This window comes from Mesoplodon mirus, assembly GCF_964341445.2.
Source record: "Mesoplodon mirus genome assembly, chromosome: 9".
NCBI classification, from domain to species: Eukaryota; Metazoa; Chordata; class Mammalia; order Artiodactyla; family Ziphiidae; genus Mesoplodon; species Mesoplodon mirus.
This window is the reverse complement of record NC_138985.1, coordinates 63,392,300-63,412,947: the sequence shown is the minus strand read 5'-3', so window position 1 is coordinate 63,412,947 and position 20,648 is coordinate 63,392,300. Positions and strand designations below refer to the sequence as shown.

Sequence of the window (20,648 nt, the reverse complement as noted above, 5' to 3'; positions counted from 1 at the left end):
TTCTCAGGGTTGTGCTCCTTTTGGGGGCTTTAGGGAAAAATTGTTCCTTGTTTTTTCCAGTTTCTAGAGGCTGCCAACTTTCCTTGGCATGTGGCCTTTTCCTAACCTCATTTTAATCTCTACTTCCATTATCACATCTCCTTCTCTGACTCTGTTCCTTATAAGACTCTGGTGACTACATTGGGTCCACCTGGATAATCCAGTATACTCTCCCCATCTCAGGGTCCCTAACTTTATCACATCTGCGAAGTCCCTTTTGCTGTGTGAGGTAACATGTTCACAAGTTCCAGAGATTAGAGTGGGGGCATCTTTGGGGCCATCAGTCTGTCTGCCATAGATTCCTTCTAATCATCCAGGTCATCATCCAGATGTCATCTCCTCAGAGAGGCCTCCATACCACCTAGAACCCTATCTACCCTGGTTACCTGTTTACCCTGTTTTATTAAATCTGAGAACAGTGTATTTATATTCTAAGTTTATTTTTTATCTAATTGTTCATTTTCTGTCATTTTATTTGTCACTTTCTATCTCCTTCCACTAGAAGATAAGCCCCACTAGAGCGGAAACATGATCAGTCTTCTTCATCTTGCCCCCCAAATCAGAAGAGTTCCCAGCACTTGGTAGACTCTCAGAAGATGTTTGTTGAATGAATCAATCTGTATACAGTCTAAGGAAGCCTTCCTTACATTAAAACAATATTAATATAATCCCGTTCCAATTACTATCAATAATGCACACATTTTTCACTAACGGCAGTTAAACATGCTGTCAATAGATTTTCTGTTGAATTTACATAATGGGTTTCTCCTTGGGACATAGATGAGATCAATAAAGTAAAATACCAGATGTAAACTGAAGCTGCAGGAAAAAGAAAATATAAGAATTAGACAGAATTAATGCAAACAGTAAATATCTTACTAAAAAAGAATAGTAATGTTATTTTGAGCCAAGCTGTAATCATGATGCCGTGATGAATAGCATGTGTCCTCTGCCATGTTCACAATAAATGCTGAGAAAGAATGGAGGAGAGAGTTCTTTTTAATTGAGACAGAGCTTTCCTCAGGCTGTTCCCAAAACATGGTTGTTAGCACTTCAGGAAACTCAAAGAGCTTTTAGAGAAAAGAAATTATCCATTGAGGTGGCATTAAGAACAACCTGATGGAAGGGTAGCATTTCTGTAAGCAGGTAATTTATAGCTATGCAATTGTTGTTCATGTATGTATTCAGGTGATTGATCAAACCCTCAAATGAGTCAGTCAGTCAGGAAATACTTATTGAATACCTGATGCTGGTCAGTACTGAGGCCCTCACATCAAAATGAACCGTATTGAGGAAGAGGAGAGAAGGAAGCTAGAAGGGTTTGGGAAGACTTCCTGGGAGAGGAAAGTTTGGATTGAATTGTGTCCCCTCCAGAATTTATATGTTGAAGCCCTAACTGCTAATGGGACTGTATTTGGTGACAGGGTCTTTAAAGAGGTAATTAGATTAAATGAAGTTGTAAGGGTGGATGCTAATCCAATATGACTGATATCCTTATAAGAGGAGAGAGAGACAGACAGACAGACAGACAGAGACAGAGACACCTGGGGTACACATGCATAGAGAGGAAGCCATGTGGCCATCTGTAAGCCAAGGAGAGAGGCCTCAGGAGAAACCAAATCTGCCAACACCTTAAGCTTGGACTTCCAGCCTCCAGAACTGTGAGAAAGCAAATTTCTGTTGTTTACATCATCCGGTCTGTGGTACTTTCTTATAGTAGCCCGGGTAGACTAATACAAAAAGGAACTTGATCTAAGTCTTGAAGGATGCATAGGGCCATTTCTGGGAAATGGCCGTGGTGAAGATCACTACCCCAGGGTCTGGTTTGGAAAAGCACAAGTGGTGAATGAAAGCTACAGAAAGAGTTGGAATGCACATAGTTTGTGGAATTAAAGAGTAGAAGAGAGAACTGAGTGTGAATGGGATATGGGTGGGTCCTTGGGAACTTGTGTGCTGTTATGTCTGGGGTGGGGGAGGTGATTGTGGAGGATCTCAATATGCAGAGAGAAAAAGTTTGTATTTGATGTAGTAGAAAATATAGGACTTACATTTGGGGTTTTGGTAAGGAGTCAGTTTTAGGAAAATCAGGGAGGATATGAACTGTGGCAGATATGAAAATGAAGAGTAAAGTGTGGATCCAAGAACCATCATAAAAAGAAAAAAGAAGCCAGAATTTGGTGATAACCTGGGTGTTAATTGGGAAGACTGAGGAGTTAGGGTTGGATGTTTAATGAGGCTAAGAAGTATCCAGATAGTTCTTCATCCTTGGGGTTTCACGAGGATTGGAATGTGTTAGCAACTGAGGTGTGGCATTCTCCCACTCCCACTTATTTCAAAGATTTTAAAATGGAAAGGTTATCCTTTGTTTCCAGAAAGCTTTATTATTATTAAGCACTCTCCTTTCTCCTGATACCATAGCTTAATGAGTGTGAAAATCCTAGGTATAATTGAGGTGCCCTTTGTGCCCCACAGAATCCTAGAATGTCCCTTCCTAAGATGCGCTGGTTCTCGGGGAGCAGCACCACCATCTCCCTCACTTGTTACATAAATACAGTTGCTCAGATGGTTTATATCTCTAAAATAGTGTATGTTTGCTTTTCTCACTGCAGGAATTATACATGTTTATTGTAGAAATTTTGGATACTATAGACAAATATGAACCAAAAAATCAAATAATTTATAGTTCTACTGCTCAGGTATAGCTACTGTTAATATGGGGAGTCAAAATAAATAGTTCTGCTTCCTTCCTCCTTTCTTTTCAGTTATTACATGTGGTTATTCAATACGCTAATATTAATGTTATTGGTAACACTGTATGTTTTTTAGAGTCCCTTGTGATTTTCTCTGGGAGTCCCTAGATTGGCATAGGAAATAGTGATTTTTTTCCCAATAAACTTTTGATGGGTGATGTTTGCAGTAGATGGGCAGAGGCTCAGTTTTTCTCTTAGGAAATTGTGGAAACCTCTATGAAATTACATTTGGTAAATTAGAACTGAACTATTACTTTGAAAGTATGTATTTGAGATAGGATAAAAAGGGTTTTTTAGAAGTTTAGATGTCTTCCTTGTAAATAGATCACATTCATCATCTTAATTTACTCTTGTATTGAACATATTTTTCCCTATTTCTTTTTTAATCTACAAAGCTTAATTTTAAAGGAGTCAGTCATCTAAAACAGAATGAAGTGTAGTTCAGTCTTCTTGGAAATGAAATGTTCAACCACTTGAGATAAAGCAGAAAGGGAGGGTACTTGCCCTCCTTGATTAAGTGGTACTTTACTTTAGATTAGTGAATAGCTTCTAAGAAGGTGCAAATTTTAATTTGTTTTTATTTAATTTCTATGTTGAACTGGTTTTCTAATTTATATTATAAAACTTTCAAATGATCATGAGAAGTGCTTATCATCTGATCTCTATGGCTGAATAATAAATACCTTTTATCTTTCTGATATTGCAGTTGACTCACGTTGACCAGGCAAGCTTCCTGCTGGGTGCCTTTGGAACATCGTTTATTCTTGATGTCCTGCTAAATCAGTAAGTTTTTCTTGAGCTGCACTCACTGTTTTCAGATACACGTTGAATCCAGTTTCTTATCCTGTAAAAATTTTTTTCTTACTATATTTTACTTCGTTTTCCAATATCAGTTAAATATTATATTTAAAACTTGTATCTATTGACTGTAAGTTATAAAGTCTGGTAAATAACAGAAAATGGGTACCTGCTTGAAACTGAACAACTGTAACAGCTTTAAGAATGTAAAATTGAGGGAAAGATTTACTCCAATATTTTGCATAAAGATATATATGACCTAAGTTCCTATGAATGACAATAAATTATGAAAATAATACTTGGAGTATTAAAATACCTTTCTTAAGAACAGCAGAAAAGGTAAGTTACCCTTTTTGCTCAGTGAGTCAGGGGACTGGTTGCATGATAGTGTGATTCCAAATAATGCCATTAGATGCTTTGATTTGGGAATTGATTTTTGTAAGGTTTAAGGTACTGGAATTATTCTGTAAATACTATATAATTTTGGAAATTGTCATTACCTAGAATTTTAGGTTTGGAATAGTAGAATTTTAAGTTTGGGAGTGGCTTTTGATAAATCACTGGATTTAATCTCTTCCTTCTGGGTTAGTATCTAAGAAGTCTTACAGGACATTTAGTTGTCTATTCACTTTTTTAAAAAAGCATTAATATCCCATTTCTTATCCTGGGCAAGCAGGAAGAGACCAGGGCTCTGTCAGCCAGTGTTTCTGAGCTGAGCAGCACTGGACCACAGCTTTGCTGAAATCAGCTATGCAACAACTTAGGAAGAAAGTTTGAGGCCAGGAGGATAGTATGGTAGACCGAGAGTGAGAACTAGAGCCTAATTTGTCTACAGTGGGGAATCAGCCAGGTTGAAGACTCTGAGTTAATAAAAAAAAGGATGTAAGAGGCAGTTCTTAGAGCTGTACTAACTGGATAGGTAGCCACTAACCTCTTGTGGCTGTTTAAATTAAAATTAAATAATTAAAAAAAAATAAAAAATTCTGTTTCTTAGTTGCATGAACCACATTTCAGATGCTCAGTAACCATGTGTAGTTAGTGGTTACCTTATAGGACAAGGCAGAACATTTCCAACATTGGAGAAAGTTCTGTTGCACAGTGCTGGTTTAGAGATTTCCTTTGAGGAAAGGGCACATGTGCACTGTTAAGATTATTGAGCGAGGTCAATCAGTATCCAGGAGAATTCACTTCTTCCTTTTAGATTTTAGTCTATGTTTAATAGATTAATTTAATAATTAATTTTACTAGTATCCTAATTTTTCTGGAATTTATTTACAAAGTTTTCATCATACCATAGTTATTGCTTTAGTGTTTAAGTTATATATTAGTTTATTTTTTGATTAAGCTGCCTTGTAGGTAGGTACATTTTGTAAGTAGTGCTTCCCTCTCCCCACATTTTTGTTTCACAAACAATTTAAATACTGAAAAGCATGTGTTAGATGGCAGTCTGTTATTTGGGTGTTTTAACAATGGGAGTGTTTTGTTCTTTGATCATGCACATTTAAAAAATGTAACATAAGTTGTATTTCTACAATATTCATTAAAATAGTTTCTTTCTTATTTTTAAAATTTATGGCTTAGAACATAAATATTAGATGTTTTATACCACACTGTATTTTACCCTAATTTCATAGGGCGTGAATAAGATTGTGTTAATATGATCTGTATCTTATATTCCTGCTTGATGTAAATACCCTAAAATTTACATGTTTGTATGATTTGTTTCAGTTTTTCAGCAATTTTAATGTCATAAAGTTTTAAAAAACTCATTATGAAGGAATGCATGCTCCTTAGAAAAATAATGAAAGAGTAGAAAAACAATCTCATATAATTCTACCACTTAGACACTGATTGCCCTGTTTTAAGCTGTAACCCTCTCTGTGCTCACTTTCCCATACACCCTACTACCTATTCTCCCTTGCTTAATTTTAAAAATATTATCACAATTTAATATAAAGTTTGACTCATGAAATTGCCATTTTTGCCGGTCAAAAATTTGATGACCATCATTGTCATATGGTCAACTACTTCTCTGTATTTTAATTTTTAATTTATTTAAAATTTTTTAAATTTATTATTTTTTTGTCTTTTTCCTCCATCTAGAATTTAAGGTCATTGAGGGCTGAGATGTTTTTTCATTTATTGTTGTATCCTTAGCCCAGAATAGGCACTAAATTCTAGCTTGGGAAGTCATATTGACTTAGAAACTAAAGGCTGGAATAGGCCAGGAGACAGAGGAGATGATGGATGAGGGTGGAGGCTATCAATTGGGGAAGAGTGAAGCAGCAAAAAAGAAAGAGGGCAAATGTTTGGGGCTGGCTTCTAAAAAAGCTGAGCATACACATCTAGGTATGATTTGGAAAGTCAGGTTTCTAGGTCTCTATTTCAATGACTCCTTTCCCTTCCTTCGAATCATGGTTCTGGTAGATACCCGCTGCCTTGTTTTCTCTGACATTTGTAATGCCTTGACTTTCAGTACCCCAACGAAGAAAGGATATTTATTCATTCTGCCCAAGCCATCTCACTTCCTCTGGAGGAATCCAAGCACTATAGTTTTCTGTTCCTGAAGGAGAGACACATATGGCCATACTTATCAGAGCATGAAGCTTAGAATACTAAGGGTGAAGCAAAATTTCTTTCTAGATACTGGCAAGAACCTCCCTTCTGCTTATTGCAGTACAAAGGATAAAATAATAGCATAAATAGAGATTTCCTGGGCTAAGAAATATGCAAAGTTTTTTGTTTTTGTTTTTGTTTTTTTGGCATGGGATCTATATTAAACATAGATGTCAGGTATCTATTTTCTTTATGCTTTATGGTCTAGGATGATTTGATACAAAGGTTTTTTTTCTTATTTTTATAGAGAATGTTTTTATTTCATGGTTTCACTTTATATATTGTCTAGTGGTTATATTGGTTAAGGAGCAGAAAGATGAAAAATCGATGATGCTCTATAAGTTTTCCTTCCTTCCTTCCTTCCTTCCTCCCTCCCTCCCTCGCTCCCTCCCTCCCTCCCACCGTTCCTTCCTTCCTTTCTTTTTTTTCCTCACTCATATGCTTACTAACATTTATTTAATGTAGTTTGTTGGTTGTTTTTTTTTACTTTTTCTTCTTAAAACAATTTTTTAAATTGAGGTATAGCTGATTTACAATATTATAGTCATTTCAGGTGTACAACATAGTGATTCAAAGCTATATCCATTTGACGTTATTATAAAATAATGACTACACTCCCTGTGCTGTACAATATATCCTTGTAGATTATTAATTTTATACATAGTCATCTTTACCTCTTAATCCTCTACCCCTATGTTGCCCCTCCTTCCTTCTTCCCTAGCGCCACTGGAAACCACTAGTTTGTTCTGTATATCTATGAGTCTGTTTCTGTTTTGACATATTGATTCATTTATTTTATTTTCTGGTTCCACATATAAATGACAACACAAAGTATTTGTCTTTGTCTGACTTATTTCACTAAGCATAATATCCTCTAGGTCCATCCATGTTGTGGAAAATGCAAAATTTCATCCTTTGTATCTGGTAGGTTGGTTATGTTTCCCAGTGTTAGAGAAATGGCCTTTTGTAGGTGATATCTTATATGTTCCAGCAGCTCTGCTCACCAGAGCTATGTACTCTAGGGGTTCCCCCTATATGGGCTGTGTGGGTCCTTCTGCTGTGGTGGGTGGGCTACTGTGGGCGTGCTGGTCAGCATGGCTGGCCCCCTGTTCAGCTGGTTGTCAGTCCCTGCCTTGTGTGGAGGCTGCTGGCCACTGGTTGGTAGGGCTGTGTAATGACAAGGCTGGCTGTGGAACCCCAGCGAGTCCCAGGGCTAGTGCTGGCTCACTGGTGGGTGGAGCTGGGTCCTGGGGACTCTAACTGAAGGGCCCTGGGGGTCCCAAAGCTAGTGGGTGGGGCTAGATCCCAAGGCCACTGGCTGAGGTGCCCAAGGTGTCCCAAATCTGGAGTTGACCCGTTGCTGGGCAGGGTCTAGTCCTGGGGTCTATGGCTGCAGGGTCCAGGGCTCCCAGAGCTGGTGTTGGATCACTGTTGGGTGGGGCCAGTTCCTGATACAGCTGGCTGCAGGGTCCAGGGTATCCCGAAGTTGTGTCTCCCTGCTGAAGAATGGGGTCAGATCCTGGGGTGACTGGCTGAGGGCCCCAAGGTGTCTCAGGGTTGGGGCTGGCCTGCTGGTGAGAGGACTGGGTCCTGCCATGGCAGGCTGCAGGGCTACAGTTGTTTGGGGACAGATGTCCACCTGCTGGTGGGTGAGGCTGGTACCAAGGCTAGAACTGGCTGGCTGATGGGCAGGGCTATAGCCCAGGGGTTTCTGGGATTGGTGCCTGTGCACTGCAGGTGGAGCAGGCTCCCCATGTCTCTAGCTGCAGGACCCTGGGGGGTCCCGGATCTAGTGTTTGCACCCTGGTGTGTGGGGCCACGTCCTGGGATCTCTGATGGACAGGGCTGTATCCAGGATTGGCTATGGGCTCAGCAGGTCTTCAGGCAGCTGGCCTGCTGGTGGTGGGTCTGTGTCCACTCCCAGCTAGTTGCTTGGCCTGAGATGTCTCAGTACTGGTGCCTGCAGGCTGGTGAGTGGGACGGGGCTGGTTCTTGGAGCTGATAAGCTAGAGGGAGGATTCCAGAATGGTGCCCACCAGCACCAGTGTCTCCGTGGTAGAATGAGCTCCCCAAAATGGCTGCCGCCTGTGTCTCGGTCTCCAGTTTCCTCCTGCCTCTCCGGAACACTTTCCAATATCAGCAGGTGGGTCTGCCACAGGTTCCTTTCAAATGACTACTTCTGCCCTGAGTCCTAGAGTATGTGAGATTTTGTGTGTACCCTTTAAGAGTGGAGTCTCTATTTCCCACAGCCCTCTGGCTCCCCCAAAAGTAATCACTGCTGACCTTTAAAGCCAAACATTCTGGGGGCTCATTTTCCTGGCACTGGACCCTCAGACTGGGGAGCACAATGTAGGGCTCCAACCCCTCACCCCTTGGGAAGAATCTCTGCAATTATAGCTATTCTTCCATTTGTGGCTTGCCCACCCATTGGTATGGGTCTGGACTCTTGCAATTTTGCCCCTCCTACCTGTCTCACTGTGGTTCCTTCTTTCTATCTTTAGTTGTAGAAGGTCTTTTCTGGTAGGCTCTGGTCTTTCACATTGGTAGTTTCTTGTATATAAATTTATTTTCATTTTTTGGCTGCATTGGATCTTTGTTGCTATGTGCGGGCTTTCTCTAGTTGCGGCAAGTGGGGGCTACTCTTCGTTGCCGTGTGCAGGCTTCTCATTGCAGTGGCTTCTCTTTGTGACAGAGCATGGGCTCTAGGAGCGCACACTTCAGTAGTTGCGGCATGCAGGCTCAGTAGTTGTGGCTTGTGGGCTCTAGAGCGCAGGCTCAGTAGTTGTGGCGCGTGGGCTTAGTTGCTTCACGGCATGTGGGATCTTCCCAGATGAGGGCACGAACCCATGTCCCCTGCATTGGCAGGTGGATTCTTAAACACTGTACCACCAGGGAAGCTCAGTTTCTTGTAAACAGTTGTCATATTGGTGTGAGAGACCCTGAGAGAAGGTGAGCGTAGGGTCTTCCTACTCCACCATCTTGGGAACTCTTTAACCCAAGCTTTTTTCCTTATGAAGCAATTTATAGGGCTATGGAACAGGTAGAGTTTTTTGTCTTGTTTGAAACTGGAGACAAATTAAGTAAGTCCTTGTGTAGCTGGATTCCAGTTGCAAGACAGATCCAATAATACATATTTTTAGATTGGAAGGAAGGAAAAGTAGCATTATATAATATTCCTTCTGAATGTTCAGTAAACAAGGTTATCTGTAACCAAATTATATACTAATTCAACCTTTAGGTTGTAACTTGTACAGGAGGCAGATAAAGACTATGGGATGGTTAAAAATGAAAAGCACAGCGAGTTCCTGTGTTATTAAGACTATAAAGGGTGGGAAGCAGTTCTCAACTCCTTCAAGGGGTCACACAGGTGTGAAATTTCACTCTTTGGGACAGATATGTTAATAAAACCAATCATATGGCCTGGCCTGGTCAAACTAGTCCTGCAGCCACACTGGATCTTTCTAGAGGTCAAGAACTGGTGTTATACTTTACTGTGAAAGATTCCTCAGAAAGAAAAGGCTCGAGAGGGCAGACAGCAGGAGCGAGAAGAACTACAATCCTGCAGCCTATGGAACGAAAACCACATTCACAGAAAGATAGACAAAATGAAAAGACAGAGGACTCTGTACCAGATGAAGGAACAAGATAAAACCCAGAAAAACAACTAAATGAAGTGGAGATAGGCAATCTTCCAGAAAAAGAATTCAGAATAATGATAGTAAAGATGATCCAGGACCTCGTAAAAAGAATGGAGGCAAAGATGGAGAAGATGCAAGAAATGTTTAACAAAGACCTAGAAGAATTAAAGAACTAACACCGAGAAGAATTAAAGAACAAACAAACAGAGATGAACAATACAATAACTGAAATGAAAAATACACTTGAATGAATCAATAGCAGAATAACTGAGGCAGAAGAATGGATAAGTGACCTGGAAGACAGAATGGTGGAATTCAGTGCCATGGAACACAATAAAAAAAAAAAAAAAAGGAAATGAAAACAGTCTAAGAGACCTCTCAGACAACATTAAATGCAACAACATTCGCATTATAGGAGTCCCAGAGGAGAAGAGAGAGAGAAAGGACCAGAGAAAATCTTTGAAGAGATTATAGTCGAAAACTTCCCTAACGTGGGAAAGGAAATAGCCACCCAAGTCCAGGAAGTGCAGAGAGTCCCAGGCAGGATAAACCCAAGGAGAAACACGCCGAGACACATAGTAATCAAAGTAACAAAAATGAAAGACTAAGAAAAATTATTAAAAGCAAAAAGGGAAAAACGACAAATAACATACAAGGGAACTCCCATAAGGTGAACAGCAGAAACTACAAGCCAGAGAGAGTGGCACGATATATTTAAAGTGATGAAAGGGAAGAACCTACAGCCAAGATTACTCTACCCGGCAAGGGTCTCATTCAGATTCGATGGAGAAATCAAAAGCTTTACAGACAAGCAAAAGCTAAAAGAATTCAGCACCACCAAACCAACTCTACAACAAATGCTAAGGGAACTTCTCTAAGTGGGAAACACAGAGAAGAAAAGGATCCAGAAAAACAAACCCAAAACAATTAAGAAAATGGTAATAGGAACATACATATCGATAATTACCTTAAACGTGAATGGATTAAATGCTCCAACCAAAAGACACAGGCTCTCTGAATGGATACAAAAACAAGACCCATATATATGCTGTCTACAAAAGACCCACTTCAGACCTAGGGACACATACAGACTGAAAGTGAGGGGATGGATAAAGATATTCCATGCAAACGGAAATCAAAAGAAAGCTGGAGTAGCCATACTCGTATCAGGTAAAATAGACTTTAAAATAAAGAATGTTGCAAGAGACAAGGAAGGACACTACATAATGATCAAGGGATCAACCCAAGAAGAAGGTATAACAATTATAAATATATATGCACCCAACATAGGAGCACCTCAACATATAAGGCAAATGCTAAGAGCCATAATAGAGGAAATCAACACTAACACAATAATAGTGGGGGACTTTAACACCTCACTTACAGCAATGGACAGATCATCCAAACAGAAAATTAATAAGTAAACACAAGCTTTAAGTGACACAGTGGACCAGGTAGATTGAATTGATATTTATAGGACATTCCATCCGAAAACAGCAGATTACACTTTCCTCTCAAGTGCACATGGAACATTCTCTGGAATAGATCACATCTTGGGTCACAAATCAAGCCTTGGTAAATTTAAGAAAACTGAAATCATATCAAGCATCTTTTCCGACAACAATGCTATGAGATTAGGAATCAATTACAGGGAAAAAACTGTAAAAAAACACAAACACATGGAGGCTAATTAATACATTATTAAATAACCAAGAGATCACTGAAGAAATCAAAGAGGAACTCAAAAAACACCTACAGACAAATGACAACAAAGACATGATGATCCAAAACCTATGAGATGCAGCAAAAGCAGTTCTAAGAGGGAAGTTTATAGCAATACAAGCCTACCTGAAGTAACAAGAAAAATCTCAAAAAACAATCTAACCTTACACCTAAAGGAAACAGAGAAAGAAGAACAAACAAAACCCAAAGTTAGTAGAAGGAAAGAAATCATAAAGATCAGAGCAGAAATAAATGAAATAGAAACCAAGAAAACAATAGCAAAGATCAATAAAACGAAAAGCTGGTTCTTTGAGAAGATAAACAAAATTGATAAACCATTAACCAGACTCATCAAGAAAAAGAGGGAGAGGACTTAAATCAATAAAATTAGAAATGAAAAAGAAGTTACAACAGACACCGCAGAAGTAAAAAGCATCCTAAGAGATTACTACAAGCAACTCTATGCCAATAAAATGGACAACGTGGAAGAAATGGACAAATTCTTAGAAAAGTATAACCTTCCAAGACTGAACCAGGAAGAAATAGAAAATATGAACACACTGATCACAAGTAATGAAAGTGAAACTGTGATTAAAAATCTTCCAACAGGACTTCCCTGGTGGCACAGTGGTTGAGAATCTGCCTGCTAATGCAGGGGACATGGATTCGAGCCCTGGTCTGGGAGAATCCCACATGCCGCGGAGCAACTAGGCTGGTGAGCCACAACTAGTGAGCCTGCGCGTCTGGAGCCTGTGCTCCGCAACAGGAGAGGCCATGATAGTGAGAGGCCCGTGCACCACGATAAAGAGTGACCCCCGCTCACCACAACTAGAGAAAGCCCTCGCACAGAAACGAAGACCCAACACAGCAAAAATAAATTAATTAATAAACTCGTACCCCCAACATCTTGAAAAAAAATAAAATCTTCCAACAAAAAGAAGTCTGGGACCAGGTGGTTTCATAGGCGAGAAGAGCTAACACCTGTCCTGCTCAAACTTTCAAAAATTTACAGAGGAATGAACACTCCGAAACTCATTCTACGAGGCCACCATCACCCTGATACCAAAACCAGACAAAGATACTACAAAACAAAAAATTACAGGCCAATATCACTGATGAATATAGATGCAAAAACCCTCAACAAAATACTAGCAAACAGAATCCAGCAACATCAAAAGGATCATACACCATGATCAAGTGGGATTTATCCCAGGGATGCAAGGATTCTTCAATATATGCAAGTCAATCAATGTGATACACCATATTAACAAATTGAAGAACAAAAACCATATGATCATCTCAGTAGATGCAGAAAAAACTTTTGACAAAATTCAACACCATTTATGATAAAAACTCTCCAGAAAGTGGGAATAGAGGGAACATACCTCAACATAATAAAGGTCATATATGACAGACCCACAGGAAACATCATTCTCACTGGTGAAAAACTGAAAGCATTTCCTCTAAGATCAGGAACAAGACAAGGATGTCCACTCTCACCACTATTATTCAACAAAGTTTAGGAAGTCCTAGCCATGGCAATCAGGGAAGAAAAAGAAATAAAAGTAATACAAATTGAAAAAGAAATAAAACTGTCACTGTTTGCAGATGACATGATACTCTACATAGATAACCCTAAAGATGTCACCAGAAAACTACTAGAGCTAATCAATGAATCTGGTAAAGTTGCAGGATACAAAATTAATGCACAGATATCTCTTGCATTCCTGTACGCTAACAATGAAAGATATGGAAGAGAAATTAAGGAAACAATCCCATTCACCATGGCAACAATAAAATAAAATACCTAGGAATAAACCTAGCTAAGGAGGTAAAAGACCTGTACTCAGAAAACTATAAGACACTGGTGAAAGAAATCAAAGATGACACAAACAGATGGAGAGATATACCATCTTCTTGGATTGGAAGAATCAATATTGTGAAAATGACTATACTACCCAAAGTAATCTACACATTCAATGCAATCCCTATCAAATTACCAATGAGATTTTTTACAGAACTGGAATAAAAAATCTTAAAATTTGTATGGAGACACAAAAGACCCCAAAGAGCCAAAGCAATCTTTAGGGAAAAAAACAGAGCTGGAGGAATCAGACTCCCCAACTTTAGACTATATTACAAAGCTACAGTGATCAAGACAATATGGTACTGGCGCAAAAGCAGGAATATAGATCAATGGAAACGGATAGAAAGCCCAGAGATAAACCCATGCACCTATGGTCAACTAATCTATGACAAAGGAGGCAAGGATATACAATGGAGAAGCCAGTCTCTTCAATAAGTGGTGCTGGGAAAACTAGACAGCTACATATAAAAGAATGAAATTAGAACACTTCCTAACACCATACACAAAAATAAACTCAGAATGTATTAAAGACCTAAATGTAAGACTGGACACTATAAAACTTTTAGAGGAGAACATAGGAAGAACACTATTTGACATAAATCACAGCAAGATCTTTTTGACCCACCTCCTAGAGTAATGGAAATAAAAAGAAAAATAAAGAAATCTCACCTAATGAAAATTAAAAGCTTTTGCACAACAAAGGAAACTATAAACAAGACGGAAAGATAACTGTCAGAATGGGAGACAATATTTGCAAATGAATCAACAGACTAAGGATTAATCTCCAAAATATATAAACAACTCATGCAGCTCAATATTAAAAAAACAAACAACCCAATCCAAAAATGGGCAGAAGACCTAACTAGACATTTCTCCAAAGAAGACATACAGGTGGCCAAGAGGCACAAGAAAAGCTGCTCAACATCACTAATTATTAGGGAAATGCAAATCAAAACTACAGTGAGGTATCACCTCACATTGGTTAGAATGGGCATCATCAGAAAATCTACAAACAGCAAATGCTGAAGAGGGTGTGGATAAAAAGGAACCCTCTGCATTGTTGGTGGGAATGTAAATTGATACAGCCACTATGGAGAACAGTATGGAGGTTCCTTAAAAAACTAAAAATAGAATTACCATATGACCCAGCAATCCCACTACTGGGCATATACCCAGAGAAAACCATAATTCCAAAAGACGCGTGCACCCCAATGTTCATTGCAGCCCTATTTACAATAACCAGTCATGGAAGTAATCTAAATGCCCATCAACAGACGAATGCATAAAGAAGATGTGGTACATATATACAATGGAATATTACTCAGGCATAAGAAGGAATGAAATTGGGTCATTTGTAGAGATGTGGATGGACCTAGAGATTGTCATACAGAGTGAAGTAAGAAAGAGAAAAACAAATAATGCCTATATGTGGAATCTTAAAAAATGGTACAGATGAACCACTTTGCAAGGCAGAAATAGAGACACAGATGTAGAGATCAAATGTATGGACACCAAGGGGGGAAAGTTGGGGGTTGTGGTGGTGGGATGAATTGGGAGGTTGGGATTTACATATATACACTAATATGTATAAAATAGATAATTAATAAGAACCTGCTCTATAAAAAAAAAGAAAAGAGAAAAAAGATAAGGGTCTATAAAGATATTTAGCTCTATTATTGAAGTAATTCAGGCCAGGTCTGTTCCTGTAACTCTCTCCTGTCTTCTTCACGAAGTGGATAATTAAACTGCCCAAAGCAATGCAAAAATATTGAAAAAATTTCTTTTCAGAACTCCTTGATCTTTTTACAACTGGTGACCTGACAGAAATAAACCACATATACACATACACACACCCCACACAGCACACCATACAAAGAAGCAAATACTCCACGTGGACTGCAGTTGGTTGTTTTAGATGTGAAACACATAATGATAAAGAGAGAACCCATCTTTTTTTTGTCAATAATTGATAAAAATATTTATTTTATATTGAAGTATGGCTGATTAACAGTGTTGGTTATCTATTTTAAATATAGTTGTGTGTATGTGGAAGGGATTCTGCTGTCCAGCTATCAGATCTTGAGATGATCCAATTCTCAAATTTTGACTTTTTAAAAAATAGATTTTTTCACTTTTATCTTATTTCAATAACAACAAAAATAGTTTCTGTCACTCTGTGATTCTTATATCAGTCTCTTTTTTTTCCTACTTCACGGGGGCACAGGGGGGTAGGGAGGGCATCCAGGGACTCAAACGTGACAGCTGTCAGTAGATGGGTTGCCCGTGCAGATGGGAGGTGATGTAGAGCCAGGGGTGGGAGATGAGGATGGGTGGGAGGAGAAGCAGGAGCCAGGTCAGACAAGGAACACCCAAATTCTATTCAAATGAGCAAGTTCATCTTGTCTTCTTTCATTTAGGGGAATCATCTGCCAGTTAGTCATCTTTCACTTGCTTTCCACTGGGACTCTTGAATTTGCAAGGAAAGTAGGAATCACAATAGGTAAAAGGCAGGGAATGAATTCAGTTGGAATTGAAGGTTAAGTTTGGAAGAGTCTCATTTACTTAACCATGCCCTGTTTTCAATGTGGTAAATAGAATGCTTACAGTGTAGATAAAAATAAGTGACGAGGATAAGATTATAATTAAAAATGATGATGTTATGTGATGATAATGAAAAGCATGACATCTTTCACTGTTATTAATGAATCTGTAACTATCTTGCTGTTTAAATTCATTATGGTATTTGTTTATACGTACATTTAATACAAAATTTTTGTGTAGAACACAAATCTGTGTTGGATAGTTCTTATCAATAATCATCCTTATCTTCATTTTATGCACACATATGTGTATATAAACATGTGTGCACATATGTTTATGCACAAGGCACACACATGTGTGTACACAATGCATATGAATGCAGACACACGTGTACATACATACATATGTATACATATATATTCATTTCTTAAGCCTCTAATAATTTCTAAGAGTTCATCTACACCCTGAGGTCTCAGGACAAACAAGGAGATAAGTACCCTATTCTTAGGGAGTTTGCAGAAAAACAATGAACATGTAAACAAATAATTTCGGAGAGTGATAGTGCCATTAATAGCAAGTGCCTGATATGGAGGTGAGGGTGCTATTTGAGCAGTGGTTGTCAGGGACAGGCCATCTCTGAGGAGATGACTTTTGACTGAAGGGGCAGAGAGAACAGCAGGTGTCAAGGCCCTGAGGCAGGAACAAACAGTATATTTGAGAGACAGGAAGATGGCTTAGGAGGTTGGAACTGGAACCAAGAGGTTATTAAATGAGGTTGGAAAGGTAGAAGGGCCCAAATCATGTAGAAAGTTAGAAGGATCCTCTTAGGCCACAGGAAAGACTTTGGATAACAGTCTAAGCAGAAGTAACTGGTATTTTCTACACCATAAGTTGCATTATTCATTCTTTTCTGTACTGACTTATCCTTTATTCATTGTATTTACTTATTGTGTATTTTAATGTCTTCTCAAAGCAATCTCTTCTAAAGATCTATTCATTAGTTATTGGGCCTAGTACCACCATACTATTTCTTGTAGCTATATAAGTGTTTCAGTATCTAGCATGGAAAACTCTCTTGTTATTTTAGTTTCATTTTGCAAAATTTCTTAGATAGTTTTGCCTTTTCTTAGGTGGAAATCTAGGGTAATTTTGTCACTTTCTTTTTGGAATTTTAATTGGACTGTCACTAAACCTATAATTTAATTTGAGAAAAGTACACCTTTTATGGTACTAAGTCCTTCCATCAGTATCATTGTGGTTGTTGTTGGTTTTTTTTAATTTAAGCAACTTTCTTCTGTCTATCGATAAAATTTAGTACTTTGGTTTTTGTAGGTCCTGCACATTTTATGTAGACCATATTCATGGGAATTGTATTATTTTTGTTGCTACTGTGGACATTTTTTCCATCACATTTTATAATTAATTATTGGTGTCATTCTTAATATTGCTAATGATTTTTCATTGTTTCTTTTAGGTTTTCTACTTTGACAATAACATGACTGGAAAATCATGAGAGCTTTATTTTTCTTTTCAAGATGATACTTCTTATTACTATTGTGCACCTTAGTGCTTTTTCTAGAAGTTCCTGAACTCTATTATTTGATGATAATAACATTTTTGTCTTGGTTCTTTTGGTAATAGGAAAATCTCTAGAATTTATTGTTAAGTAGGATGTCGATTCTTGGTTTTTGAGAGCTAGTCTTTATCTAGTTTATCTAGTTTAACTAGTCTTTAGCTAGTTAAACCAGCATCCTATATCTTGTTTAAATTTTCTCTTTTTTTTTAAAGGAATGGGTATTAGATTTTATTGAATGCCTTTTTAATCAATGCAAGTGGACACATGGATTTTCTTATTTGACTTATTGTGATTTAGTACAGTAATGTTTCCTGTTATTAGAAATTATTATTGACTGTAGAGGATAAACTCTACCTTGTTATGTTGGATAACTCGTTGTTCCTGGCCTCTCTCCTTGTGACTATAAAATGGAATCACACTTCCTGTTTTTATCTAAATTACTATGGCACAAGTCCCAGCTGGCCTTCCTTCTGTAAATTACCTCCATCTCCAAGTGTTTTTTTCCCTCAACTGTTTGTGAGATTTGTTCTCTAGTCTTTTATCTTGCCACTCTATTCTTGCCTCCGATAGATCCCCTGCATTGACCCTCATGACAGCTGCGCTGCTGGGCACAGCTGTCCTCCACCAGTGATGGCTGCTTATATCTGCCAGGAGTGGTCCCGCTAAGAACCCACAAGTCCAAACCCAATCACAGGCCTTCTTGTAGAGGTCATTGATACCACTGGGAGCACACAGACATATCCTCTGCTCAGAGCCAGGCAGAGAAAAGGGAAAGTCCTTACTTTTCCCGGTCCAAGGCACCTTACATTTTCTTTCAAGGTGAAAAGCAATGGGGACATCCACTCTCAGAAGGTGAAACTGAACCGCTGCTTTCAGAGTTATGATCTGACTTGACTCCCATGGCTTGAAATACCTTTCCCAAAGGATGGCTTATTTAACTTTAAACAATATCCCATGTGGGGTGCCTACAGCTCAGAGCACCGAATACATTTCCTTGTCACAGTTGTTCCTCCTGCATGAAGTGAAGAAAAGCTCAGGATTGCACAGCCTTCCTACTTTAACTCGGGCTCCTAATTTCCTCTGATCCAGTGCTTAGACAAGGACAGACAGTTTTGGGGGAGTGGAACAGTCTGACAAGCAACAGACGTGTAGTGGCTTAACTCTGCAATTAACACCTTGAGGTGAGTGTAATTGCTCTTCTCTACTGATTCAAGCTTTCCCCACAGTTCAGACAACTATGAGGGTTTTCTAGGGGGACCTGCCCCTCCAAAAAGGGAAGGTTGCCCAATCACAAATTCTAGTTTTCATTTTAGAATGCTTCAACTGATTTTAAGATGTTTTATAGCTTAAAATTATAAGATCCAGTCTCTTTAGGTACCCCATTACTAACTACTAAAATAATTTTGCTGTTACATTATTTAGAATTTTTGCATCAGCAATCATAAATGAGATTGGCATTAGTCTTTTTTTTTTTGGTATCAGAGTTTAAAAGCTGTAAAAAATGGTATTTTTCACTTACAAAAAATTCCCTGAAACATTATCTTGTGTGTATAGGACTCATACATATATATTTTAATGTTTAAAAGTCCTTATCTTTATCCTGACTGGTCCTGTAACACTTTTAATAGATAAGACATTGATAAGCTATTTTTTGATGGGTATTGATGTATTCGTCTACTTCTTGTTAAGCCAACTTTGGGAAATTGCATTTTCCCAAAGAATTGTCCACATCATTGAGCACAGCTTGCGGGATCTTAGTTCCCCAACCAGGGATTGAACCTGGGCCCCTGGTAGTGGAAGTGTGGAGTAGCCACTGGGAAGCCAGGGAATTCCCCACACATGCTTTCTAGAAAATAATTTGTAAAATTTCTTCTGTATCTATTATTATATCTTCTTTCCCAATGCTACTTTTATTTGTGCTTATCTTATCAAATATAACCCAATATGCACAAACTTTTAGAAACATTTATTGCATAAAATTAAAGACTTTTCATTAAAATTTTTTATTGAGGGACTTCGCTGGTGGTGCAGTGGTTAAGAATCTGCCTGCCAATGTAGGGGACACGGGTTCGAGCCCTGGTCCGGGAAGATCCCACGTGCCGCGGAGCAGCTAAGCCCGTGCGCCACAACTACTGAGCCTGCACTCTAGAGCCCGTGAGCCACAACTACTGAAGCCCTCGTGCCACAGCTACTGATGCCCAGACGCCTAGAGCCCATGCTCCACAAGAGAAGCCACCGCAATGAGAAGCCTGCACACCACAATGAAGAGTAGCTCGCACTCGCCGCAACTAGAGGAAGCCCACGTGCAGCAACGAAGACCCAACACAGCCAAAAATAAATAAATAAATTTATTTTTTAAAAAAGCTTAAAAAATTTTTATTGAGGTATTTTTACTTATCATAAAATTCATCCATTTCACGTTATACAATTTAATGATTTTTTAAAAGTAACTTTACATGGGCCTCCCTGGTGGCGCAGTGGTTGAGAGTCCGCCTGCCGATGCAGGGGATACGGGTTCGTGCCCCGGTCTGGGAGGATCCCATATGCCGCGGAGCGGCTGGGCCCGTGAGCCATGGCCGCTGGGCCTGTGCATCCGGAGCCTGTGCTCCGCAATGGGAGAGGCCACAACAGTGAGAGGCCCGCATACCGCAAAAAGAAAAAAAAAAAAAAGTAACTTTACAGAGTGGTGCAACCATTACCATAACATCAGTTTTATTTATCTATTTATTTAAATTTAAATTTAATTTATTTATTTATGGCTGCATTGGGTCTTCGTTGATGTGCGCAGGCTTTCTCTAGTTGTGGTGAGTGCAAGCTACTCTTCATGGTGGTGCGCGGGCTTCTCATTGCAGTGGCTTCTCTTGTCGTTGAGCACCGGCTCTAGGTGCGCGGGCTTCAGTAGTTGTGGCTCGCAGGCTCTGGAGCGCAGGTTCAGTAGTTGTGGTGCATGGGCTTAGTTGCTCCGTGGCATGTGGGATCTTCCCAGACCACGGCTCTAACCTGTGTCCCCTGCATTGGCAGGTGGATTCTTAACTACTGTGCCACCAGGGAAGCCCTACCATAAAATCAGTTTTAAAACACTTTTCATCTCTCCAAAAATA

The 20,648-nt window shown here is 39.0% G+C and overlaps 1 protein-coding gene across 12 annotated transcripts in view; it reads left to right on the top strand.

Annotated features, from left to right (window-relative positions):
* Positions 1-20,648, top strand: part of ADAM22 (ADAM metallopeptidase domain 22) — a 244,763-nt gene that overhangs the window by 30,138 nt on the left and 193,977 nt on the right. For all 12 annotated transcript variants that reach the window (XM_082631935.1, XM_082631936.1, XM_082631931.1 and 9 more), the window contains exon 3: positions 3,496-3,572. In XM_082631935.1, coding sequence (XP_082488061.1) covers positions 3,496-3,572 — 77 coding nt within the window. The remainder of the gene's footprint in view (positions 1-3,495; positions 3,573-20,648) is intronic.